General features: G+C 47.0%; 1 protein-coding gene across 5 annotated transcripts; it reads right to left on the bottom strand.

Annotated features, from left to right (window-relative positions):
• Positions 1 to 9673: 9673 nt before the first annotated feature.
• STK11IP (serine/threonine kinase 11 interacting protein) lies at positions 9674 to 26335 on the bottom strand. 5 transcript variants are annotated; one of them, XM_081260823.1, is made up of 25 exons: positions 26269 to 26335; positions 26013 to 26098; positions 23115 to 23320; positions 22831 to 22905; positions 22460 to 22555; positions 21867 to 21974; positions 21665 to 21736; positions 19268 to 19394; positions 18977 to 19080; positions 18759 to 18854; positions 18554 to 18595; positions 18206 to 18352; positions 17927 to 18011; positions 17023 to 17382; positions 16670 to 16875; positions 16155 to 16271; positions 15864 to 16041; positions 13710 to 13940; positions 13497 to 13600; positions 12404 to 12501; positions 12130 to 12308; positions 11875 to 11956; positions 11593 to 11663; positions 10805 to 11052; positions 9675 to 10060 (listed from the first exon to the last, which is right to left on the bottom strand). In XM_081260823.1, exons 2-25 carry the CDS (start codon positions 26071 to 26073, stop codon positions 9911 to 9913), a joined length of 3243 nt encoding a protein of 1080 aa, XP_081116949.1. In that variant the 5' UTR covers positions 26074 to 26098; positions 26269 to 26335; the 3' UTR covers positions 9675 to 9910. The 5 variants fall into 5 exon arrangements, with proteins under 5 accessions (XP_081116950.1, XP_081116949.1, XP_081116948.1 ...); XM_081260822.1 differs by having other exon boundaries at positions 26290 to 26334; XM_081260824.1 differs by lacking the exon at positions 17023 to 17382 and having other exon boundaries at positions 9674 to 10060; positions 26290 to 26334.
• Positions 26336 to 26988: the final 653 nt, after the last annotated feature.

The raw sequence follows: 26988 nt of genomic DNA, 5'->3' as shown, positions 1-26988 counted from the left end.
CTTTGTGCTTGCCGCCCTCCACACTCCCTGCCTCATTTCAGTGAGCTATTTTATTCCCATTTCAGGTGCTAGGGGGAGTTTCTGGGAGGCTTGTTAACCTCCATGTCATGACTGGGAAGCAGGCTGCTGACAGATTCAGGTATCAAATCTGAAGGTGAGGTTCTAGGCATGGCCATTTAACTGCTCCAGGCCACCAACTGCCCTCCCAGTTCACAGGACTCTGAGAAGGAAGTTGAAAGAAGATGCCAGTCACGGCATAGAAGGCAAATGTGAATTGTGTCCCAAAATTCAGAATGTGAGACCCATCTGTCAAGGATTGAATTTGTGTTCCCCAAAATTTATATGTTGCAGTCTTAACCTCCAGTACTTCAGAGTGTGCCTTATTTGGAAATAAAGTCATTGCTGGGCTACAGTGGAATAGGAAGGACTCCTTATTCAATGTGCTTATAAAAGGGGAAATTTGGACACTGGCACACAGGGAGAACACCATGTCAAGACTGGAGTTTATGCTACCATGAGCCAAAGAACTAGCAGAAGCTGGGAGAGGGCCCTGGAACTTGTCCTTCCCTAGCATCTTCAAAGGGAACCAGTCCATGGATGCCTTGATGTCAGACTTCTGTGAGACAGTAAATGTCTGTTTTTTAAGCTACTTCATTTATGGTATTTTGTTACAGCAACTCTAGCAAACTAGTTCCCTCTATCCCTCCATCTCCTCTGAGCCAGATGTCTTCATTCCAAATCTACCCTGTGGGTCATTTCACTTTCCTTAGAGAGTTTCGACAGCGCTGGAGCCCTCCCCTGCTGGAAATATTGCAGGAGGTTCCCTCTGATCATCAGTCTACCCTCAACATCATAGACCGGTCCCTCTCTTAGAGCCTATAAAATCAGACAACAGCCACCTTCATGCTGAGACAGGATGCAGGGATCTTGCCAACCTGGGAGCCCTGGTGTATCGGGCCCTGTATATCCTGTACACTGTATCTGTCCAAAACCCCATCCCACCCCAGGGAGCATGCTGAACATAGGTCCTTCTCTCCCAGGAGTCCCATTGGAGACTCCCACCCTACCAAGAGTACCCTCACAAGCTCCTTACTCTATCCTCTGCCCCTCTGGGATGATGGAATAAAATCTCCCCTGGAAGGGATTTTATTTATTTGCTTCTTTTTTTTTTTTTTAATTTGTGATACTGGGGATTGAACCCCTGGGTGCTCTACCACTGAGCTATATCCTCAGCCCTTTTCACTTTTTGAGACAGTCTTGCTACATTGCTCAAGCTGACCAAGTGGCTAGGATTACAGGTGTGTAGTGTGGAAGAGACTTTAGAAGCCCAAGTTCGGCTCTCATTCCAGAGCAGACTGAGCCGTAGATGCTGACACCCCCACCCCATTTGTTTCCTACCATCTCCTCCTATTAGACATAATCTATGCTTCCATCATGCCACAGGTCTCCTGGTATCCTCTCTCTTCGTACTCGTCAGCCCCCTACAGTGTTTTCCTGATGTGGTCTTCATTTTTATGACAAAAGTGTCCTTTGTATGCACAAAGGATGGCCGCTCAGGGTGTATGTCAAATGCTCAGATGGTGACAGAAAAGGTGACAGCAAAGGCAGAAGCCAGAAACAGCCAAGCTCAGAGCAGAAGTTACCCCTTCACATCCTTCCTCACAGTCCAGACTGATTTAAACTTCCCACCCTGCATACTGAAGCCCCAGGATGCTTGTCTGGCACATGTGACACCCACATGGTCTGTCCTCTATGGAGCTGGACCCACCCCATCCCCCCACTCGAATTTGTAGACACAAGCACGCCATTCTCTGGGTTCCTCACAAATGGACCTGGAGCCCTCTGGAGTTGTTTCCTCTCTCAGCCATTTCCTGAAATCACTGTCTTGGGATCCAACATGATAGGAACTAGGCCATTGTAACAGATATTTGTCATCTGTGGCCACCAAAATCTTTGAAACTCTTCTCTTACATTTTTGGTAACACAGTGTAAGTCCTCTCTTCCCAAAGTAGAAGCTAGAAAACTCACATTCCCAGACTCCCTTGCAGCTAAAATACAGACACTGACCTGGGTTCCCACCAGTCAGGCTCCCCAGTGTAAGCCTGAAAGCAGAAGTGAGCAATGTGCATGGGGAGTCCACCTCTGCAAGCAGGTGAGGAGTAAAGCCAAGTGGCTGTTCCCTGAGCAGCAGTGGCAGAGGCTTGGGTGCCTGAGAAACATTGTTTCTCATGTGATGGCTGGTCATGATTCTTGACTCTCTGTTCCTTCCCCAAATACTAATATTCCTTTAATAAATTCCTTTCTAGCTTAAAATAGCTGTAGTTTACAAACAGGCCCCCTGGCTGATGGACCCAGGGAAGGGACTCTGAGTCCAAGTCACAGGCTGAGCAGGAATCAGGCATGAGTGGCACTGACATCAGGGCACTGGTAGAAAGGATATGAGAAAGCAGCCCTCTTATCAACAGGCCAGGGAGCCCTGTCTCTCTTGTTGATTACCAGGTCATTCCTCATCATCCCCATCCTTTACTCTCTTAACAAAAATGATACTTCAGCACCCAAAATTGAGGCCAATTTTTCCAGCACACAAGCCACTTTGATACTCATTTTCTTTTTGATCCCTCACAACCCGCCCTGGGGCAGAGTATCCTATTTGACAGCTGAAGAAAATGAGGCTCAGGAAGTTTAAGTGATTTGCCCAAGATCCAGGGCTCAAGGAGGCATGGCCAAGAAGTTAGCCCAGGCATTCTGACTTCCTGTCTAATGTTTAACCTTGTATGGCATACCACCACCCCACCATCATGTCTTGATGCCCTCCCACAACCACTAAATCTTCCATGCCAGGGCTTGGGATATGGCACAGTGGTAGAGCACTTTCCTGGAATGCATGAATGCATGAGGCCTCAGTTTGATACCCAGAAATCCCCCACAAAAAAAAAAAAAAAAAAAATCAGTGCCATGCATGACTGTAATATACCACTAACTTCTCAGGTTCATTTTTTGAGGAAACTGTAGCTTTGCTACTAAAGGGCCTGAAGCCAAGTGGCTTCACTTCATTGCCCTACTTGGCTACTAGATAATTGTGTGACCTTGAGCAAAATATTTATTACCCTCTCTGGGTTTTAGATTCTCCTTCTGTAAAATGGGATAACAATGGGGTTACTGAGAAGATAAAATGAGCCCATCTGTGTAAAGGACTTAGGACAGTGACTAACATATACAGTATGTACTTAGTAAATGTTAGCTAGTTGCAATACTACTACAAACTAAGAGACACTGGCCCCCAAAAGTCCTCAGATAACTTGCAACATGAAAAAATGATAAGTATACACACAAAATAAGTGAAAGTTAGCTTTATAAGAGCAGTAAGCTAAGTCTTAGAGCCATATTAAAGATGCCAACCATGCAAAGCAAAGTAGGTAGGTGACATTCAGAATGGTTTGGACCTCCATGAAACAGATCGCTTGGCCAATAGAGCAGTTTTGTTTTTTTTTTTTTTTTTTGGTTTTTGTACTGGAAGTTGAGGCCAGGGTCGTGTGCGTGCTAAGCAAGCACTCCACCCAGTGAGCTATGCCCCAAGCCCTAGTAGACCAATATTTCATCAGGAACCCTAAATTAGCAGACTGAAGAGTTTTATAAGACAGTGACAAGCCTCAGGGTTATTTCTTAGGCTCTTGATGAAAGTATCTCCCTGCTCCCCGAAGCAGAGAATCCAGTGCCATTTGCTGTTGACTGGCCTGTGGTAAGATCTTTGTTTTCCGGGAGAGGTGGCATGGCACTGAGAAAGGGCCCAAACTCTGGAGTTAGAGATGCTATATGTAAAACACCAGTTTGATGCTTGGCACAGAATACGTGCTCGGTAAATGTCACTCATTATTTACTATTGTTGTTACTCTGCAGTAATTTATCCCATTATAATCCACAAGTCCCGCAGTAAACCTGAACTCAGCTTTGACAGAAATCCAATCTCCAGACAGCACCACTGTCCCTGAAGTTTCTTTCACTGAAGAATCCAACTTCCAGCCCTGTTCTTCCTAATGTCTCTGTGGCCAGCATGGCATTTTGAGATAGGAGTCTCTTGCTCATCTTTCATGCTCCTCCTCTACTCCTATTCCTGGGCAAGTTACCTGCTTTGAATGTTGTTGGGGGGAGAGGGAAGATGGGTAAGACGGAAAGCAGAAACAGCCTACCAGTTTTTCTGCTCCCCCACCACACACACACACCCAGAGCCAAAGGCTTAGGAAACCAAGAGAGGTTTTGAGGGAAGAAAAATGAAGTGGGTTAGCAAGAGACACAGCAATTGGCCAGAAGCTGGGGAGGGATAGAGTAGCAGGCCCTTTGCCCTCCCAAGACAGTAAAGCAGAAGGAGGCTGCCCAAGATATAAAGTAGGGACAGAGTGACATCAGGGAGTCCTGTCAATCCCATGAGATGGGGGCTTGAAATAAGTTAGACTGTTTTGTAAATGTTGTAAACTAATATTTCATGCATACCCAAGTGCGCAAAGTGAGTCTCACACTGTCTCTATACTCAATGCCAAGGGTTGTGAAAAACACCTGGTGAAAAAAGCGGGCGGCTTACAGGCCTCAAATAAGCAAACATGATTATGAAATGAGGCAAGCGCCATGAAGGGAAAGTCCCATCAGAGGATATTCAGGTGGCAGAGCTCAGGATATCCTCTGTAAGGAGGTGAAAATTAAGCAAAAACCTAAGGGATATGAAATAATTAGCCATCCAATGAAGGGTGGGTTGGAATAGCTGAGGGAAGAACATTCCAGGCAGAAGGAAGAACCTTGGAAAGGCCTGTGGGCAGGAAAGAATGGGTCTGCCTGGATGTTTGAATGAAGTGATGACATTTTGCTGGTAGGATGTTACCACTGGGGACAGATATAAAAGGACTGGAAGATGAACCAGGGGAGACATTCTAGACCTAAGAGCTTTTTTCCCCCATCATCCTCTGGTGAGATTACTTATTAACTTAAGCTTCAGCTTCCTCCCCTGCAAAATGGAGATCAACTTCTCCTTCAGGGTACAGTGAATAACTTCAAGGATGCTGACCAATATCTTCAAAAATATTCATGAGAACATTCTCCTCCCTCAACCTTCCCCATTCTTTACCACAAGCTCCAGGGCATCCTTCCCCTGGACCAAGCTCCCTGAAAACAGACACATGTCTCATTCTTCCTTTCATCACCCCCCCACACATCATCTCCACATAGAGTCTGACTTATCTGAAGAGCTCAGTAAATATCTGTGGAACTGAAAACAAGTGTGCTTGTAATTATAGTAACTAATAAACTAAAGAATGTCTTTGTGGAGGACAAGAGAATTCACCGGGTCCAGAATGATCAAATGACAAAGGATGGGCCAAGAAAACATGCCCTGGCTCGTTCCTATCCTCAGAAGCATCTGAGGTTCCCCCAGAGGCATACTGGGGAAATATCCACTCATAAACACATGGGCAATAAGATGCAGGCTTTCCATCTTCCAATTACAAGGGGCATTCCTAAGCAACAAAGCGACATGTAGCAACTAGCAGGCAGGTTTTTTAACCAGCGCTTATTTAATGATTTATGGTTTATTCAGCACTTCATGCACATTATTGCACTCAATGATTCTGTGAACTTGGTGGGTTATTGATTAGTCTCATCCCCACACTGTAGTTGAGGGAGCCAGAGTAAGTTATTCGCCCTAGCTAAATAGTGAGCCACAATATTAAGACATAACCCTGGATATTTCAGATATAAAACCTCTGTGCCTTTCCTATATCACAACCATGCCACAATGACCCCTGTAGATAGATGACAAATATTGTCATCACACACTCAGAGATGGGCAAAGCTTACAGCACAAAGCCATGGCTGAATTTCCAACTGCAGCTAAGCAATCTGGTTAAGATCTTCTCAAAGCTATCCCCAGCATCTTGACAAAGAATGAGGAAAAAGATCAACCATCACTCCCATGAAATGATTCATCTGCAAAGACAGAGCATCTCCTTTGAGAAAGAGGGTCCTTCAAGCCAGCCTGCTCTCCTCTGTGAAAGTCTTGGGAATCAATGTTCTTACCACTCCATCTGGCCACAGATCCCATAGGGTCTCATGAATTTTTAAATATAATTTTGGCATCTTTAATACATTCAGAGGGTTTACATTTTATTTTTTTAAATAAAAATGTAAACTCTCAGTACCACCCCATCCCTTATGCTTTGTTCTCCTCTTCATCTCCTAACATTTTTTATTCATCACTCTGGAATTTACTTACACAAATAAAAGAAAATATAAACATGTATTTTATTCCTTTCCACCTTCTTTCTACAGAAGATGCAGCATGGTGTGATGCATTTTTTTTTTAAGAGAGAGTGAGAGAGGAGAGAGAGAGAGAGAGAGAATTCTTTTTTAATATTTATTTTTTAGTTCTCGGCGGACACAACATCTTTGTTGGTATGTGGTGCTGAGGATCGAACCCGGGCCGTATGCATGCCAGGCGAGCGCGCTACCGCTTGAGCCACATCCCCAGCCCCAGATGCATTTTTTTTTAATATTTATTCATAAGTTTTAGGTGGACACAATATCTTTATTTTACATTTACGTGATGCTGAGGATAGAACCCAGTGCCTTGTGCATGCTAAGCGAGCACTCTACCTCTGAGCCACAACCCCAGCCTGGTGTGAGGCATTTTCAAGTGAGCCAATCCTTTCTCTCCACTGCTGTCTAGGAGTTGGGAGACTTCCACTGTGTACCCTTCCAAGCTAGCCTAAGGCCAGACAGAGGCCAGGCAATCGATTAGCATTTGTGGGAGGGGAAAGGCCAGACAGAATGGACAAATCGATCTCTGGGGAAAGTCCAGGATATGCGAGGTGAGCATCTCCTGACACCTGTGCTTAGCATCAGTGGCAAAAGCTGTTACCTGCTGGGCACGGTGGTGAACACCTATAATCCCAGCCTCTTGGGAAGCTGAGGCAGAAGGAACAGTTCAAAGCCAATCTCAGCAACTTAGCGAGGACCTCAGTGAGACCCTGTCTCTGAATAAAATATTTTAAAAAGGGGGGGGGGGGCTGGGGATGTGGCTCAGTAGTTAAGCACCTCTAGGTTCAATGCCTGACGAAAAAAAAAAAAAAAAAAAGCTGTCACCTTTGCTCAGAGTATAGCAGGATCTAGGGAGAAGGTACATTCATCAGGGTCCCTGCTCCTGGTAAGGCACAAAACTAAAGAATGCTAATGGTTTTACTCCTGATAATACCTGTCTTCTGGGCCATCAAAGAAAGAACACCTTTGCACAGAGGTTGCAGAAGACTCTTGCATTATTGAAGAAAACAAGGACATTCACAGAGACCTGAAGCACAAAGAACTGGAAGATGTTTCTCCTTCAGCTCTCCCACTTCACACTTTTTCTCAATTCACCCTAAATAAGTGACGATTGTTGGGCCATGATCCCCCAGCTTAAGGAAAAGTACTTGCAAAGAGGCCCGGTGATAAAGGATAGCTTTGGGCCAGAAGCCAGGAAGGCCTCAGGACTACAAAACTGATGGGAAGGAGCCATGTGCCATCATCCAGAAAGTGAACTAATATATTTGGGAAGTTTTAATTTGCTTCAATTAAAAAATTCAGGGCAGCTCTAAGCAAAGTAGAAGTAGGTGAATTTATTTTCTGAGCTTCTACACAAGCCTCTCTAGGCCCCTGCTCTCAGCTGACCTATTACCAAGGGACCTCTACCCCTCTCCCAGTTGGCTGGTTCCTAGCCCACAGCACCCCACCCTTCTGCCAAGCCAGACAAGGCACTATCTAGGGAGTAACTAAGCTTAAATAGCAATCTTTTTTTAGGAAGTTGAATGGCTTAACTACCCTTTTCTGGGGAAAGTATGCACATGAAATGTATACACATTGAAATTCCTGGACAGATACACAAAGAATCAGCAATATGTTTGTCTGAAAAGCAAATTTAGAGACCAGCAGCAACAAGGGCAACCCACTTTTTGCTTTATATTTAGGTACAATGTTTGTTTCTTCACAGCTCTCCCCATAAATTTTAGAATAAAAGCTTTTGGGGGCTGGGGATGTGGCTCAAGCGGTAGCTCGCTCGCCTGGCATGCGTGCAGCCCGGTTTCGATCCTCAGCACCACATACAAACAAAGATGTTGTGTTGCTGAGAACTAAAAACTAAATATTAAAAAAAAAAAAAATTATCTCTCTCTCTCTCTCCCCCCCCCCTCTCTCTCTCCCCTCTCTCTCCTCTCTCTTTAAAAAAAAAAAAAAGCTTTTGAAATGTCCCTTCCTAATTTTTACATACTTTGATCTCAAGGACTTAGAGATATGGTGGGCTGACCAGGACAGGGTTCCAGGTATAAGGCCCCAACTGTAACAGAGCCCCTTACCCTGCTATCCCACTAAGCACTGAGGCCACAAACTGGTCAAGGCCTTAAATGGCCTGACACAAAGTTATCTGGATTAATCACACTGCCACTCACAAATAGGAACCAAGAGCCAGGGCCTATAGATACAAATATATGGGTGACATTATTCCTACCATGTTTATTCTTGGGTGCAAGAAACAGATCCCCTAGCCCAGCTGGCTCAAATTGGAGTGGGGGTTTCTTTAATCAGGATCCTTCCAGTGGTTCATATTGGCTTAAACACACACAGGTTTTCTTTACTCAGGGACCCCAGGTGCTTTTTTTTTTTGTTGTTGTTGTTGTTGTTGTTGTTTTTTGAGAGAGAGAGAGAGAGAGTTTTTTTAATATTTATTTTTTTAGTTTTCAGCGGACACAACATCTTTGTTTGTATGTGGCCAGGCCTCACGCATGCCAGGCGAGCGTGCTACTGCTTGAGCAACATCCCCAGCCTGGACCCCAGGTTTTGATCCTACTCTCTCCATCTCAGCTCCATCTTCCTCTCTCTGCATGATTCCACTTTCAGGAAAGTTTTCCCCTAATGGCTAGCGGCCCCAGCCTATCTTCTCAGCAACTCTCAGGGAAGAAACTGGCCTCTTGGGTAAGCTGATGTGGCCAAAACCAGGACTGGGTGTTGGTGGGCCACATCAGATCACAAGAGCATTTCTGAGCTAATCACCATGGCCAGACAGAGAGGGAGAGGTGAAGGAGTGGGCTAACCAATGGAGCCATTGGCTGGGTGAGGCACTGCTATGAGAAGGCAAAAGCAGAAGACTCCAGATGCCAAGCCCTCCCTCCACAGCTCAATACCACAGTTCCTTTCCCCAGACACCCTCCACAATGGCCTGAAGTCCTCACTAGTTCTCAAATGAAATTCAAGAGTGAGAATCTAAGAGACCCAGCTATTTAATTGGCATTGATTCCATGACTAGCCATATGACAGGAAGCTGCCAGCTGGAAGACTGAGTGCCCATGGGACAGGAATCCTACTTAATCCCATAAGCTGGGGCCACAGTAGGATTGGAGACAGGGTCTCAGTACAAACAAGTCTGCTCAGGGGGCTGGGGACGTGGCTCAAGCGGTAGCGCGCTCGCCTGGCATGCGTGCGACCCAGGGTTCGATCCTCAGCACCACATACAAAAAACGAAGATGTTGTATCCTCCGACAACTAAAAAATAAATATTAAAAATTAAAATTAAAAAAGTCTGCTCAGGGATGCCCATTCAGAAAAAGTCAGGGAAATGGTAACTCTATGAACGACACATTCAACTACCTTCCACAACATCTGCAATAGAAACTACTTTATTCATACCTGAGAAAAAGTGTGTGAGAAACATTCCCACTGACCATTTAGCCTGTCCCCTCAGGCCAGATCATTTTTCTTGTCCTTCCCTTCAGCCACAGGTCACTGAACAATGCCCAAGGACTGGAGAAGTCCACAACCAGAGTCTGAAAGACAGATTCGGAGACCAAGAGATGGAACCTCTGCAGCCTAGCTCCTGAGTTCAGGGCTAGCGTCAGCGTGGAAGTCATCGGTCCAGGTCCAGAGCCTCCTGGGTCACAGTTCGGAGTCCAATGGAAAACAACTCCTCCCAGGGCTCCCGTATCCAGGCCAGCAGTGCTGTCAGCTGTTCCCGACATACAACACGGAGTGCCCAGAAACTCTCCAGCCGAGACACCTGGCAGGCCAAGCAGTTAGCAAGGTGAGATGCACCAGGGGAACAAGAAGGTCTCAGGGAAGGACCACCACCCTCCTTGGCTCATTGTTTCTCTCCCAACCCCCAAGCCTATGTCATTCCCCATAAAAGATGCTGACCCTGAGCCTGGAAGATAAGAGTCCAACCAAGCTGCTAGAGGGCTTTCCATCACTGTCTCATCTCTAATCTTCCCTGCTACACAAAATACAAGTTCTGGGATCAATTCCAAGGATTTGAGTGGGTTCGATTCCTGGCTCTATCACTTGTGACCTGAGCAAGTTGGTTAATGTCCCCAAGCCTCAGTTTCCTCATCTGTAAAACAGTACCAATAATATCTCCTCCTTACCTGGTAGTTATAAAGGTCAAACGGAGAGCTGATTACACAAATTCACAGCAGCCAAGTGTCTCCCTAAAGGCTCCCTAGCTAATAAAGGGCTCCAAGGCCAGATGTTCCCACTGCCTACAGCTGCCATGCTCTCTAGTTGCTTCTTATTCAAACCCAAGGAACCTCTGATTCTTTACACCCTAATTCTGTGTTCCCTTCACTGTGCCTGCTCCTCCCTCAGCTCCATTCTCCCCACCAATTACCAGCCTTCCTAAACCCATTTCCACACTGTCCATCTCCAGTGTGAGCACATGTGTGTGCACACACACATACACACACACTCTTCCTCTCTTTCTGCATCTGAGACACACACACACACACACACACACACACACACACACCTCGTCATAGAAGACCAGCTGCAGGTCCTCAGGGGCCAACCGATAGAGCAGCACAGAGCTCAGGCTGCTGAGTGGCTGCTGCTCCCTGACCTGCACAGAAGGGCCCAGGACCAAGGGAGGGGCCTTCTCAGAGGCTTCACCAGATGCTCCTGGGAGATGGGGCTCTGCCTGGGACCCTGCAGGGTCCTCATCTAACAGGTAAAGAGTCGTCAGTGTCAGCAACAGGGAAATAGGGCAGGTAGAGGGACCTAGAGGAAGAGAGGCAAGGTGAGGCCCAGAGTAAAAAGCTATGGAAGGCCTGGATCCCTGGAGGACAGTGTCCTAGCACTGCTTAGAAGAGGTACGAACCTCTTCAGGAGTGGGCCACAAAGCAGCTTGTGCCCTGGGGACCAAAGCCTTCCCCTTCCCAAACTCCAGGAATCCCTACTTCCAAAACGTCTGAGAAGTGAGACAAAGAGAGCCCACCCCACCAGTTGCCCTGAACAGAAGCAAGGACCCATCTAGCCTCTCTGAAGGGATGAAGGGAACAGACCCAGCCAACTGGCCCACATCAGGGAAGACTGGACGCCAAAGCAAAGGTCTCTAAGCTACTGAGGGCCCCACCCAAACAGAGAAACAGAGAACACCAGCTGTTGTGTGGGTACACCCATGAGGGGGATTCCAGATTCCTGAAAATGAGAGTTGTTATCGGGGTGCTGTGGAGGCATGGGGGCTGGCTGAGATAGGATACAGAGACTGGATGAGATAGGATACAGAGACCAAGGATACCTGCAGCATGGTGGCCTCACCTTCAACCAAGAATGCCCGAAGATAGAAGAACTGGGGAGCCTCTGAGGAAGCAACTTGTCCCAACAATGGCCTGGGAGCCGTGGCAGACACAGGAAGAGGGTCAGCCAGTGTAGGAAGGGCTTCAAGGGAGGGAATGGGTCAGGAGGAGCTCAGGGCCTATGGGGAGGTGTGCACCCAAGGATGGGGGCAGGCTAAGGGCCTGTCTAGCATAGGACGGACCATGTTTGGGATCTGTGGAGAGGGCCTGGGAACCAACCCCCACCTCAGTCCTGTCTACTCACCAGAGCCGGTGCTGCGGGGTTACCTCCTCCTCTGTAGCAATGACAGAGTTCCTCTGGGTAGGGGGCAGAGACTGCAAGACACCTGAAAAGAGCCAGCCAGAGACAAGGAACCCTCAGAAGGCTCTGCTCTCCTCTATCCCAAGCTCTCCAATTTTCAACACCTGTCTATTCTCCATTGTATTGGGTTTCAGAAACCTCTAAAAGAGGCGAGTCCCATTTGGCCTCCCTGCCCCGCCCTCGCTGCCTCTATCTCACCAATGAGCTCTTCCAGGAAAGCCCGGCAACACCTGGCATCTCGGGGTAGCAGAACACAGCTACCCACACCAGTCACCCACTCCAGCCGTAGGCTCTGGCCTGCCAGGCCCAGCTCCATGCCACTCAGATCCTGCAGGGGAATGGCCAGGGTCGGCTGGAGCCAGCTAGCTGGAGGCCCGCTGTGGAAGGGGTACAGAGTGACCAAGAATAAGGACAGACTGAGAATGACAGGGAGACCCCAATGCTGCCCTGGCCACAAACCTGGCTCACTCACCAGATCTCCCCTGTCACCTTCAACAGGTAAAGCCTATGATCAGACACGACCACAAGACACAGAAATTCCCCAGAGTGACCTGCTAATACTACTGGTACCTAAGGAGAAGAGAAAGTTGATGAGAAACCAAAATAAGAGAACCAGAAAAGCAAGTACCATACCAAAAGCTGAGCTGCTCTCCCCACCACTAATCAGTGTCACAATGACCTCGAGTCCCACTACTCTCCATCCACAGCACCACCCTCACTTAGATCCCCTGGTGGTCTCCTGACTGGTCCCCGTGACCCTCATCTGGGCCCTCTGACCTGCCCTCCATACTCTGCCAGATTGTCTTTAATCACAAAACTTATCATCACTCCCTGCCTCAAATTCTGGGGTGGCTTGTGATAGCCCCTGGATCCAGTCCAAACTCCTTAACAGACACACCAACCTGCTCCCGAACAGACTCACCTAGGGACACCTGCCCCTCTGCACACGGGCTCCCCACCCCCACAGCTCTCCCCACAGGCCAGTCTCTCATGCCTCTATGTGTTTGCTATTTTCTCCACCTGTAATTCTTTCTCCTTCCTACTCCTTGCTCATCTGTCAAGGCTTGGCTTCGACAGCATCCTCCAGGGAGGCTTCCTGGCCCACTCAGGCGGCATCAAATACCCCTCCTGAGACCTTACCCCATTACGGCATATATACATTGCATGATATTGTCAGTTCCTCACACCAGACTCCAAGACTAAGGACAAGATGAATCCTTAGTGTCCAGTACACATCAGGTGTCAATAGAAGGGTCTAATGACACGGTGCATTTGTAATGACTGGAGGCCCCATGTATTAGTGCCAGGTGCCATGCTGAGCAGCTGACAGACACTAGCTCTCAACCACCATACTGTGTAAGACAGGAAGCATTATCTCCATTGTGAGGGGGATGACTGAGGTCATGAGGAATGTGTCTACCACCACACAGCAGGGAACTGCTACAAGTGAAACCGGAAGCCAGATATGGTGGTTCCCAAGCACCTGGTCAGGCTCCCTTTGGAGCAATGGAGACAGTAGATACCATGGTCAGTTAGGGGCATGGGCAGTACCAGGTGACACAGACCTTGAGGCAGCACTGGAACTCTTCCTGGGCATCGCTAAACACCTCCACATCCAGGAAAAGCCGGAGTCGGTGGTCCACAGAGCGGAGGCCACAGCGCTCAGGGGCTGGGGGCAACCCGTGAGCCATGAGTCTACCCCCAGCCCACCCCCAGCCCCATCTCTGCTGCCCCTTCCCTCCCCTAAGCCATCCCAATCTTGCTTTGCCTATACTCACGTGGACTGAGGCTCCAGCTGCTGTGGCCATGGGAGATAGGTGCCTGAGGTGGAATGATATCAGCACTGCTGGGGTGGTCACTGTGGCCAGGAGTGTCACAGACAGGACTAGAAGACTGAGAGGAAACTGGTGACTGTTGTCCATGATTCTGCTCCCTGTTGGAGGTTTCCTCAGACAGAGTCATGAGAACCACATGGTCACTACCACAGCTAGGACACACAGCAGGAGATTCTGGATAGAAATATAGACACAAGTCCTAGAAGCCTGCTCACACAGCATACCCCCACCACACTCACAGTACACCTGCTACTCTTGGAATCCCCAGGGCCACATCTAAGCTTCTTACATGAGCACTATTCCCAAATCATCCCCAACACCCTCTCCAGGCATAGTCACTGATGGATGACACCCATCCCAATGGGGACTGAGCTAACCTATGGCCCACAATCTCCTCAAAATACACCCTGCCTTCTAATTCTAGGCTCTCTCAGATAGGGTTAAACTCAATGAGCCTGATCTGGTCCAGTCCCACAGCCTTGGGCTGACCAAGTACTTCAGTATTCTAGCATCAATGTCTGAAAAACCAAATGAAGAGACTGGGAAAGGCAGGGAGGACTCTGGTACCAGATGTGGGTTCTATTCCAGACTCCACTGCAATGGCTCTATAATCACAGGCCAGTCATCTCTGCTCTGAACCTCACCGATCAGATGAGCATGAAAAGAGTGTTATCTTACAGGGTTGGTGGGTCAGCTGAGTGGAAGCAGGTAAAGAATTCAGGACATGGATCAATAAGGACAGAAGAAACTCCTGAGCAGCTCCGAGATGCTAGGTGCTAGCTCCCACACCATATTATCACATCTCAGCCCCATCAAAACTCTCCCCATCCCATTTTGAAAATGAGGAAAGATCAGATAATTTACACAGACTAATAATAACAGCAGTCACCATATATGAGGGACTTTGTTTTGTGTCAGGCACTGTACTCAGCACTGTCACATTTAAATCTTGTAAGAGCATCATGGTGGTGGGGGTCATTTTCTTTTGTTCAGATGAGGTAACTGGAGTCCAAATCAAATGAGCATGCAGCACATGGTAATGTTCATTAGTAATGAACATTCAGGGGCGACCCCAGAGGCTGCAGGGTCTATGGAGTACAGCCAGGGCCCAGGAAGGAGTGGGACTATTTCCACTTGCATATGTGCCACTGGGGCTACTGGGCTATAGTCACCTGGGCAGGTTCTGTGAGGGGAGCAGGGTAGGGCTTAATTTTCTGAATTACATCTTAATGTTCTGCTGGAGCTACTGCTAAGAAAAAAGTGACTAATAAAAAACAATGTTTTGCCAAGTACAGTAGTGTACACCTGTAACCCAGCAACTGGGGAGGCTGAGGCAGGAAGACCACAAGTTCAAAACTAGCCTCAGCAATTTAGCAAGACCCTTAGAGAGACCCTGTCTCAAAATAAACAAACAAATAAATTAATAAATAAATGGGCTAGAGATGTAGCTCAGTGGTTAAGTGCCCCTGAGCTTAATCCCTGCTACAAAAAAAACTAAAACAAAACAAAACAAAACAAGTCATTTAACACAGCTATTAGCCAGAATATTCCTGTTTTCAAAGACTTGGCTTTTTGATTGGTCCACAATGGGAGGAACTCGTTTTAAAGAACAGAATATGAAGAGATGCCACAAGGTCGTTTGTTATTAAGTAGCTTACATGGTCAGTCAGGCAAAGACAAACAACATCAACTCCCAAAGCACCTTACTCAACCGCCACCATTCTCAGAGGGCAGCATAGCAACCTGACTCTACAGTAAAGGCTCACTGGATTTTATGTTATTTCTGAAATATTAGCCAAAAATACCCAAAAAGCCTGCAAGTTATGAAAAATTAATGAGTATGTTTAAGCATGGTTGGGGATTATATTTCCTCACTAAGAGAAGAAAAAACCAAGATGTAGTTCCATCTTTTTCAGATTTCTTTTTTTATAAACATAGCAGACAGGTAGTTTTACTTTTCCTTCTGGTAGAATGATTGTTCCCCATTACTCTAGGCCTTCCTCCCTGGGGCTGCTCTTCTACACTCCCCCACTCAGAGCTGCCTTCCCTGAAGTGGGGAAGCTGTGTTGGCAAGGAGGTCAGGGGCAAGGTTAGTACCTGTCTTTTGGAACAAAGGCCTCCAGCCTTCCTCACCATCCGGTCCCAACCCAGTCTCCTCTGGCTTGAACTCACAGCCACAACGCAGACACTGGAATCTGGTCCCCAGTGGGTCCCTGGCCTCCCTAAGCTGCTGCTGTGCCACAGTGGTGAAAGGGGTTAGCACAGCAAGTAGCTCCTGAAAGAAGGCAGGCAGAAGGCAGCTGTGAGCAGGCAGACCTCAGAACAGACTCCTGGACCTGCTGCCTGGGGCTCTTCCCATCTCCCCTACAGCCTCCTGGTCCCCATCACCTGGACAGCTGCATGAGCATCAGATTCCAGAACCACATAGCGACGCAACTTCCGGTCAGGGCAAATATAGGAAAAGCGCAACACAAGTATGGGGGCCCCAGGGAGCAGACCTGAGCCCTGCATGGGAAGGAGAAAGCAGAAGAAAACAATAGGAGGTAGGGAGTTATGGTTATACTGAATATGGAGGAGAGAAATAACTGCAGACCCCATTTAAATGCTGGAGCTGACACCCAAGTCTTGGGCAAGGATCCCCTCCTCTGCCCAGCTTCCTACACGGCTTGCCATCATGCTCCAGCCCCCTGAAGTACCTCTCCTAGGCTCCAAGTGCCCACCAGAGATGGTGGGAAACACTCAGTCTGGTGCTGGCACATAACACCACCATGTTGTCAGCTGACTCCTGAAAAAGCCCAGGGCCTCTTCCAGGACCCTACCCACACTTGACCAGGTAGAGTCTCTGGACCCAGAGCATCCAGCGGAGGGGTGCTAAAGTCAGGAATCTTGGAGGTGCCACTCACCTCAGGCACCGGCTCTCTCTGGGTTCTCATCTCGGGCTCTAGCTCAGCCACTACCAGACTCTGCAGCTCCAGCCGCTCCAAGGTTCGAGCTGCCTGGAGTTCTACCTCAAACAAGTGGGTGGAAGTGATCCGGAGAAAGCATTCCCGGCCCTGCACACCTTCAGGCCCTTGCAAAGGGCACACCAACATAGGGCGACAGAGCTCCGCTGTGGAGAGACCAAGAGAAAAGCCCTGGAGGAAGGAAATGAACCCAGAGTCTCTGCCTCCCATGAGTGGCCGTGGTTGTTCTGAAATCTCCTGGACACTGGAACACTGGCTGGCCCCAGCCTGCCCTATAGTCATAGGATGCTCACCTTCTACTTCCTTCCATTCCTGTTCCTCTTCTTCCTCCTGTCCCTCCTTTGCTCCCTCTTCTTTTTCCTCTTCCTCCCTATCTTCCTCTTGGGGCTCCAGCTCCACCCTATCCTCTTCAGACATTTTATGTGGTGATTCCTCAGGACCTCTGGCTTCCTTCTCTGGGGCCAGGGGACCAGGTAGAGTCTCTGGACCCAGAGCATCCAGCAGAGGGGTGCTAAGGTCAGCAGTCTTGGACGTGGCCAGATGGGGGCTCCCAGAAGTCTCCAGGTGGTTCCTATACTGCAGCCAGTCACAGCCAAACCGCTCCCTGAAACTATTCAGGAGCTCGAGTTCCCGATGCTGTTGTACAAACCACCCTGGGGGAAGAGGGGAAGATGCACAGCTGAGCAGGCCCCAGCCCCTACCCCAAAGACCCCAGCTTCTTTCTATGAGTACTCCTCAATGTAAAGCAATGGGAGGACTGCAGGCTCCCTCCCAGCAGCACGTCCCCAAGCATGTCCTATGTAACACTATGGTCACACAATGAGCAACTGCACTTTGCTACTTCTAAAGAGCCACAAACACAGTAACATAAGTAAAGCCCTGAGATGGCCCACAGGAAAGAAACTTATTTTTTTGTTTAACCTAGCACTTCCCAAACTTACCTGGCCACAAAATCCTTTTATTATGACCTTTTGATGCCCCTCAAAGTTAATGCTCCCTGAAAAGCTTTAGAAAATGCTACCCAGGAGCAGTTCCTTCTCCTTTCCTTAAACTTTAAAGACAGACTAAAAATACCTTTGCAGTGCTTCATACTGCCAGAAAAATCAAATTTCTCCGACCAGGCCTTCATAGATCTTCATCAAGACTAGAGAGAGCTGGAGCAGAGTAGGAGCTGGCGATTAGGTGAAGCTGACTCACCGGCAGGAGAGGGATCCAGAGTTCGGGGCTCCGGATCTGTATCACTGGGCTCTGAGATGCTTGCCCGCCTCACCCGGACTCGGTTCTGGGTTGGGCAGAGGGACACAGTTCTACATCAGCCAGGCCTCCAGCCCTGCCCTCCACTGCCACCCACCCATCTTACCAAAACCACACAACTACTAGCAAGGAAAAGGCCCTACTACTGTCAGTCCATCAATAACCCAGAGTCTCCACAAAAAGACCCAACCCCAGGCACAAAGCAGCAAGGATGATACTTACCTTAACCTTACGCAGCAGGGGCTGGGCCATGATGCCTCCTGAAGAGAGGCTATCACTCAGCTCAGGACCACCTGAAGTTTCAGTGGTACTCCCCACCGGCCAGGGCGGAGGTAGGACCATGGGGCCAGGCCCTGAAGATGCAGGGGTCTGGTGTGTGACAACAGGAAGAAGTGAGAAGTGCTCAGGGGAACACCTCTGCCCCACCCAACTTTGCCAAGAAGCAGACCCTACTTTCCAGCCACTGGAGGGAGGAAGTCACCAGCCACTTCTGTCACCCCACTAACACCCTCCCTTCATGCCTTCACCCATCAGCCTTGCCATCCTGTTCCACTACCCCACCTCACTGACCTGAAAATCCTTCAGTGACAAGACCTCGCCATCAAGAAGAAACTGCACAAAGACAAAGGAAGAGGAGGAGGGCTTTCAGTAGAGCCATCACCAGGAAGTTCAGGTATTAAAAGACAACAGGGACCCAGGATGGCAAGAGGGCACAGAGGTGGGGTAGGATTTGGCAGAAAAGGGGAAGCAGAGTGGACACAAGACAATCACTCACGCTGTGGGCAGCATCCCTAACCCGGGGTGATAAGTACTGGACGGTGGCCACACGATGGGCAGGATGGAACCACAAAGGGTTCCCCTCCAGGTAGAGCTGAGGGGCAGGAGAATAGAATGAGGAGGGCCTGGGGTTCCTCCTGTGGGAAGAAAGCACTGACCTCCATAGGAGGACCAGGCACAAAAGTGGCTCCTGAACCCTTGAAGCACCCATGTCACCTTGCGGAGCTCAGCCAACAGCCACAGAGGTGACAGCTCCTTGTGTCCTTCCAGCAGGTTGTATGCCACATCCAGGTGTCTCAGATTCCTCAGTTGCTCCAAGCCTGGGGTGGAAGTGAGAAGGGAGGAATAGTGTTGGAGTGAGTGCATGGGTATGGTGGTGGGAGTGCTGGGGGAGGGTACAGGAAATAGACAAATCAGAGTGCCTTAGCCATATGGTCCCTGGGCTACCTCAAGCCCTGTATTTCCCCCATTCACCTCCACATGTGCCCCATCACACTTCCCACTCACCTTGTAGGCTCCGAAGCTCATTGCCTCGCAGTATCAAGATCCCGAGAGCAGCTCCTGAAGGTCCCATTCTTGGTACCAAGTGCAAGCGATTATAGGAGATGTCCAGATGGTAGAGTTCAGACAAATCCTTCAGCGGGACAGGGAGGACAAAGGTTCTCACCTTGACCAAACTCTAGTTAGGGTCCTCTGGGCCTTCTGGAAAGGCCTTCCCATTCTACCCATGAAAGCTGCAAATTCTCAGCACAAACGATTTCACACACATTGATCCCCACATTAAACGACCTGAACAAACACTAGTATAGTTCCTAACAGCTCCAGGTTGCACCCAAGGATGGTGACTCCAACCTCCTGAAATTCCTGCCTGGGAAAACTCAAGAATACAAACAAAATGTCCTGTTTGTTCCAGCCAACCTTTGAAGACAGTCTATCTCCCAGCCTCTGTGGGAGGGCAAGGACCTAACTTTGATAAGTGCCAGTTAATTAGCAAATTCAAATGGGTTTGATTCAGACAACATCCCCCTTCCTGCTTTCTACTTCCCTGATTATAAGCCCCCACTTCCCCTATTATTTATTTAAAACATCTAGGCATCTCTGCATGAATCAAAGTGAAATTCAGTGGATCTATCGTTGATGTATAGGAATGTGTTTGATTTATGGGTGTTGATTTTGTATCCTGCTGGCAAAACTGGAAATCCTATGTAGCAAAATGAAATTAAACCTCTATCTCCCATCCTGCACAAAAATAAAGTGGATCAAAGACTTAGGTACTAGAACAGAGACCCTATGCCTAATGAAGAAAAAGTAGGCCCAAATCTTCACCACGTGGGCCTAGGATCTGACTTCCTTCACAAGACCTCTAAGGCACAAGAAGTAAAATCAAGAATCAATAAATGGGATGGATTCGAATTATAAAGCTTCTTCTTAGCAAAAGAAATAATCAATGTGAGGAGAGAGCCTATAGACTGGGAGAAAATCTTTACCACATGCACCTTCAATAAACCATTAATCTCTAGAATATACAAAGAACTCAAAAACCACCAAAAAAAACTAATAACCCAATCAATAAATGGACTAAGAAAACTGAACAGATACTTCACAGAAGAAATACAATCAATCAACACATATATGAAAAAGTGTTCAACGTCTAAGCAATTAGAGAAATGCAAATCAAAACTACACTAAGATTTCATCTCACTCCAGTCAGAATGGCAATCATCAAAAATATAGGCAACAATAAATGCTGGCAAGTATGTGGGGAAAAAAGTACACTCATACATTTCTGGTGAGGCTGCAAATTGGTACAATCACTATAGAAAGCAGTATGGATATTCCTCAGAAAACTTGGAATGGAACCACCATTTGGTCCAGCTATCCCACTCCTTGGTTTATACCCAAAGGACTTACCACAGTGATGCAGCAACATCAATGTTTATAGCAGTTCAATTCATAATAGCTAAACTATGAAACCAACCTAGGTGGTTTTTAGATGAATGGATTAAAAAATGTGGTATATATATTCAATAGAACATTACTCAGCTTTAATGAATAAAATTATGGCATTTGCCAGTAAATGAATGGAGTTGGAGAATATCATGCTAAGCGAAATAAGCCAATCCCCAAAAAACACAAGCCGAATGTTTTCTCTAACATGCTGATGCTAATTCACAATTGGGGGCGAGGAGACTAGAGACGAATAGAGTTACCTTAGATTAGGTAGAGGGAAATGAAGGGAGGAAATGCGGGGACAGGAAGGATAAAAGAATGAAACCGACATTATTGCTCTATGTATATATGTGACTGCATGACCAATGTGATTCTACAACATATACTATCAGAAAAATAAGAAATTATATCCCATCTACTTATGATATATCAAAGTGCATAAACGCAGTCTACTGTCATGTGTAACTAATTAAAACAAATTAAAAAAATTTTTTAAAGTGGAATTCAGTTCACATTGAATCCTCTTCCCTATTGCAATAGTTTATTGTATGACTGGTTAAAATCTGTTCCTACCACTTTTAATACCCAGCTTTGTTTATCCTTCACAAGGACAAAAAGATACAGAAGGGTTCCATCATCACCACAAAAGGAACTGGGCAATACACTAAGTTACAGTGGGCACTCTTTACAACCATCTATACAAAAATAGGTACTCCTACAATTTCTACTTTATAGGGAACAAACCAATAAGCTAGCTTATTTAATCCAAGTCACACAGGTGTTAGATACTGAGATTCGAGCTGTGCCTTGTCTTATCTAGAGCCCAACACTACCAGAAGGGTGTGGCTTCACCCAGAAGGCAAGCACAAGGAAAGGACCAGTGGGTCCAGAAGCGTGGTGGGAACAGAGCAATTCAAGGCCCAAATGTGCCAGCCACCAGCTGCTCACACTCACCATCAGGAAGCCTTTGCAGTCCTGGACTCGATTGTGGCTCAAATTTAAGAAGCGCAGAGCTGACAAGAGACGCTGAGGAGGATGGAAAGAGGAAGCAGAGAACAGATCTTCATACAAGGTCACCTCATTGACCAGCAAGCCCTCCTCCCTAAAGACCCAACCTTGCCCTTGCCCAAAGCCACCTTCCCTCTGAGGAACTCACCAGGGAGCTGTCCAAGGCGGTGAGCGCATTGTAGCTGAAGTCGGCAGAAAGCAAAGCCAGCCAGGGGAGGGCAGAGCAAAGGTCACCACCACAGGCTGAGAGGAGTTCCTGGGCAGGAGACAAGCAAAGCACCTCATTAGTCCCCTCACCCTCCTGCCCACACCATGCTCTATCATTCATTCATTCTTTATATACCAGACTTCATTTGGAGATGAAGACTCAAAGAAAACCCAGATCCCTGTCCCCAAGGACTATACTATGGAAAGAGTAAGAAGGTACACACTAGAATGTTTAATACAGCATGGCAGGTGTGACTATGAATATATGGACAGGTACAGAATGCTGTGGAGTTACAGGGGAGGCAGCGAGGACACAAGATCACAGGAGGGAGCAAGAGAGAACATCTGAGCTTTATTTTATTTTCTGGTTTTTTGATTATTTATTTGGGTTTTTTGCAGTGCCAAGGATGTAACCCAGGTCCTTGAGCATGCCAGGCAAGTGCTCTATCACTGAGCTATGCCCTCAGCCCTCAGAGCTTGGTTTTCTATGTCTCCCAGGACAGAGCATCGGGGCCCACCCCTCACTCTCCTCACCTCTAGTGCCTGGATGCTCTTGCTGCAAATCAGGCTCTCCAGCTGGGAGTAGATGCCACGAAGGCCATGCAGGCAGTGGAGGGGGACACCTCGGAGCTAGGGCAAAAACGGAAAGGAGAGGGGAGGCAGAACTGCACAGAAGACAAGCACCTCATGCCTATCTCCCAGGATGGGGAAAAGGGAGAAGATAACAAAGCCCAGCTATGGTTCAGGGAAACATTAAATGGAAGAGTACTGATACCACATTACTGCAGTGCAGGGGTACACTCATGCCTAGCCTCTCCTCCAAGAGGCCAACTCTCTATCCCAAGCCCCAAGTGAATACTTCACATTGGATTTTGTACAATGACATCTCCCAACACCCCCCATACCTCCAGCTGCCGAAGAGACTTGAAGGGAAAGATCTTGATGGGCCCTGGGAGGCCAGGACCAGGGATATGGACCAGCTACAAGAAAAATATTACAGGTTACGGAGGCACAGCATCCTTTTCGTTAGCATCCCTTTCATTAGCATCCCTCTCTCAGCACAACCACCCACACCTCTGGCATCATCTGGATTTCAGCCCTGCAGACTCTCTGCACCACTACCCCACCCCCAGTCTCTATCATTCCCCCCAGCTCTTTGCATATCCTGACCCATATCCACCCACAGAACCTTGAGTGAAAGCGTTTTCTGCAGCACATCGAAGAGGAACTGAAGCTGGAGGATAATGGGGGAGTCGGCGGGGTGGGAGGGCAGAGCCACAAAGCCTGTCTGACCAGGACCCCATGGCCCCAGGTATAGCTCAAATATACGGTTCAGTTGCTGCAGTGTGGTAGTCAGCAGGCTCAGTGTGCTACAGCCAGACAGGACCACATCCCCTGCAGGGAGAGGGGCAGACAGAAAGGAGAGTATATTGAAAGGGTCTTTCCCTTCTCAAACCTTCGCAATAAGTAACACTGCTAAGCTTTCCATGCTGCATTAACTCAATTTTACATAAAAGTCAAATGGACATTTTATGTTGATTTCTTTTTCTGATTGCAAAAATAACAAGTACATTTATAGAAACTTTCAAATAGTACTAAAATGCATGTCAGAAAATAACCATATATTTAAAGTGCTACGGTATTATTACTCTATATTAAAACTGCTCTCTAATGAGACTGTCATCCTTGAGCACATCTTTTTGTCACCCTGGTACTTGTCACTGGTCCTAAAAAAAGTGCAGTTATGGGGTTGGGATTGTAGCTCAATGGTACAGCTCTTGCCTACCATGTGTGAGGCACTGGGTTTGATTCTCAGTACTACATAAAAATAAATAAATAAGGTCTGGGGTTGTGGCTCAGCAGTAAAGTGCTTGCCTAGCACATGCGAGGTGCTGGGTTCAATCCTCAGCACCACATAAAAATAAATAAATAAAATAAAGGTACTGGGCCTAACTACAAAAAAAAAAATTAAAAATAAATAAATAAATAAAGTAAATGTATTGTGTCCATCTACAACTAAAAATACTTTTTTTTTTTTTTTTGTAGTGCTGGGGAATGAACCCAGGGCCTTTTACATGTAAGGCAAGCACTCTACCAACTGAGCTATATCTCCAGCCCCTAAAAATACTTTTTAAAGTGCAGTTATAAGCTACATATGGAGAATTTTTTAAAAACTTTCTAGAAAATAAGGATAGTCAAAGGATGTTACAGAAATACTATACCCTCCACCCAATGTTTATGTTTTATTTATCTATAGTACAATGTCAATATCAAAAATTGGTATTGCTTGGTGCAGAATCATGGGGGTCAGTTTTAATACAATTAATTGATTATCATCATCAAAGTAAAACTGTTTCCCACTATAAAATCTTCTGAATTTTAATCAGGAAGCAGTTTTTCAAATACAAGTAGAGATTTTATTACAACAGTCCCTCTCATCCACAAGGAATACTTCCTAAGACCCTCAGTGGAGGGCTGAGATCATGAATCGTCTAGAGCTCTTTACCTATGTGCCATGGTTTTATCCTATAAACAAGTAACTATGATAAAGTTTCATTTATAAATTTAGACCAAAAAGAGATTAATAACAATAATTAATTATAAAATAAAACAATTATAACAATGTATTGTAATAAGTTATTTAAAACTTGAAAAATTTGATATTGCCACAACACACTGTGCAGTTACACAGTTCTATGCTGTTTGTGGAGATTCATGCAACCACCACTACAATCAAGACACAAAACTATTCCAACACCAAAAAGATCTGCCTCTCACTACTACTTTCATAGTCACACACTCACACTTCCCATCATTTCTAACCCCTGGAGACACATCACATTTTTGCTGAATAAATAAACAATTCCTACAACTTGCACGAAGGATTTTCTATGTACCAGACACTAAGGATAGATACAGACATGGTTCAAGGGCTCTTCCCGCCCTCAAAGAGCCTCCCAGTCTAGAAGAGATAAGACATGTGCACAGTTATTAATACAAACCAGAAAATACCACTGCTATAAAGATAGATTCCACAGATACCATCAATGGGAGTGCAGAGTGAGAGAGAGGACAACTAAACTTAACTGGGTAACATGTGCCAAATGACTGTGTTACCTCATTTAAACCTCATCAGAATCTCCCAAAGTGAAGCACTATTAACTTCCTCTTAAGAGAAAACTGAGTCACAAAGAATCTTGATTGCACTCATATGACTGGTAGGAGTGGCTGCTTCTTTCTGGTCTCAAAGCCAAGGCTTGTGAACAACTACTGAAATTCTGAAGTTTCACTGTGCCCAGGCAACTATAACAATAGAGTGTCCAATTTTGAACAGTCACTACATGTGTATACACGGTACTAAATGCTTTATGTGAATTAAAATGAATTCCCCAAAACTTTCTAGTTAAGTACAATAATTATGTCAGACAGATTTCTGTTGAAAAAAAACTGAGGCTCAGAAAACTTTAAACAAATTGACCAAGTTTGAAAGACGGTTAAGGTTTCAACCTAGGTGGCCTTGACTTCAAATCTCATGCTATTTTAACTTTATAAAGTACCATACTTGGGGCTGGGGATGTGGCTCAAGCGGTAGCGCGCTCGCCTGGCATGCGTGCGGCCCGGGTTCGATCCTCAGCACCACATACCAACAAAGATGTTGTGTCCGCCGAGAACTAAGAAATAAATATTAAAAATTCTCTCTCTCTCCCCTCTCTCTCCTCTCTCACTCTCTCTTAAAAAAATAAAATAAAGTACCATACTTGGTGCCTTGCTATACAACAACGATTATGATCTGTCCCTGGTGTACAGAGGATAACAGTCAAGTAAGGATCATTTCCCTTTGAGAGTATAAGAGAATGCGTGGAGGAAGTGATAGTGGAGCCTGGTCTCTATGGAAGGCTAGAATTTACACTGTCAGAGACGAAGGGCATTGCAAACAGCTAACAAACTCTGGAGGACTAACGATATGAATGAACTCTGACACCTCGTAACCCGTGTTAGTCACAACTCCGTGATTCAGGGCGTGTCTCCGGAAGGTGAGGAGAATCCCACCTCTCCTGAGGCCCAGTTCAACCGGAAGTCCACTCACCGGACTCCCGCAGCAGCCCCGCGAGCTTCCACACCACAGAGTCCCGAGAAGCGGTCGTCATGGCCACGGGACGCCGGAGGCGGAGCCTAGGAAAAGAGGAAGCGGAAGAGCCTCAGGAGGGCGGTGGTGCCCAAAACACAGGGTGTCAACGCAAAAGAAAGCGTCGCGTGGACAGAAAAGCAAGAAAGAGGAACGAGAAAGAGCGTCCTCCAGGGCGCCCTTTCGAGGAACATAGAGCCTAGCCATCTAGACTGACCCTCCAGTCCCGGCCTCCTACCAGTCCTGCAGCCCGGCGCCTAGATGTGATGGACAGGAAGTCCCGCCCCGGAAAAGAGAGGTGAGCCGAGAACGACCGGAAGACACGCCTCCGTTACCGGAAGCCACGCCTCAAGACGCGCAAACGTGTCGGAGGGGGCAGGGGGAGACGGAGGGGGCTGGGAGGTGCTGGAGAGGGGTCGGAGGGGGCGCGGCGTGGCCCAGAGTAGAGGGCCTCCGTCACCTTCCTGCTCACTCCGCTTGGCTCTTGGTGATGCCTAAAATTTGACTCTTGCAGACAGGGAGAAGAAGCAGTTGGGAGAAATGGAATTTTCTGTTAATTAGTAAAAAAACTCATTCAAAGCGAACACTTGTTTTTCAATTAAAAGAAAGGGTGTCCCCTGGAAAGACTTTTTTCGGTAGCTGTTAAAGAACTGAGGCCAGCGGAGGTGACACCTGTGGGGTCTCTTTGTCTCCTTTTCCTTAGTCTTTAAACTTTTTTTCCTTAAGCAATATCAGGCTCTTAAATTAGCCGCTGGTAATGCCACATGTGAACCTAGCCCTTTGTTTTTACTGTTTGGTCTCATCACACCTGAATGGAAAAGTTGTTATCTCGGTTTGAAAATGAGAAAACAGGTTCGGGGAGGCCAGGTTAGTTGCCAAGGTCATTCAATTAGTAACCCACAGCGAAAAAACTGCAAAAGTTTCTTGGTTGCAAGTT

The sequence above is a fragment of the Spermophilus citellus genome, assembly GCF_964194105.1.
Source record: "Spermophilus citellus genome assembly, chromosome: 11".
In the NCBI taxonomy this organism is placed as follows: Eukaryota; Metazoa; Chordata; class Mammalia; order Rodentia; family Sciuridae; genus Spermophilus; species Spermophilus citellus.
This window is presented reverse-complemented; position numbering and strand designations above follow the sequence as displayed.

Coding starts and splice junctions, on each gene's coding strand:
- STK11IP (XM_081260823.1), bottom strand. CDS start 26,073: ATGACGACCGCTTCTCGGGACTCTGTGGTGTGGAAGCTCGCGGGGCTG. Junction 22,556..22,830: donor AGTCTCTTCGGCAGCTGGAG/GTATGGGGGGTG, acceptor TTTTTGCCCTAG/CTCCGAGGTGTCCCCCTCCA. Junction 18,596..18,758: donor TTAGGGATGCTGCCCACAGC/GTGAGTGATTGT, acceptor GTCTTTGTGCAG/TTTCTTCTTGATGGCGAGGT.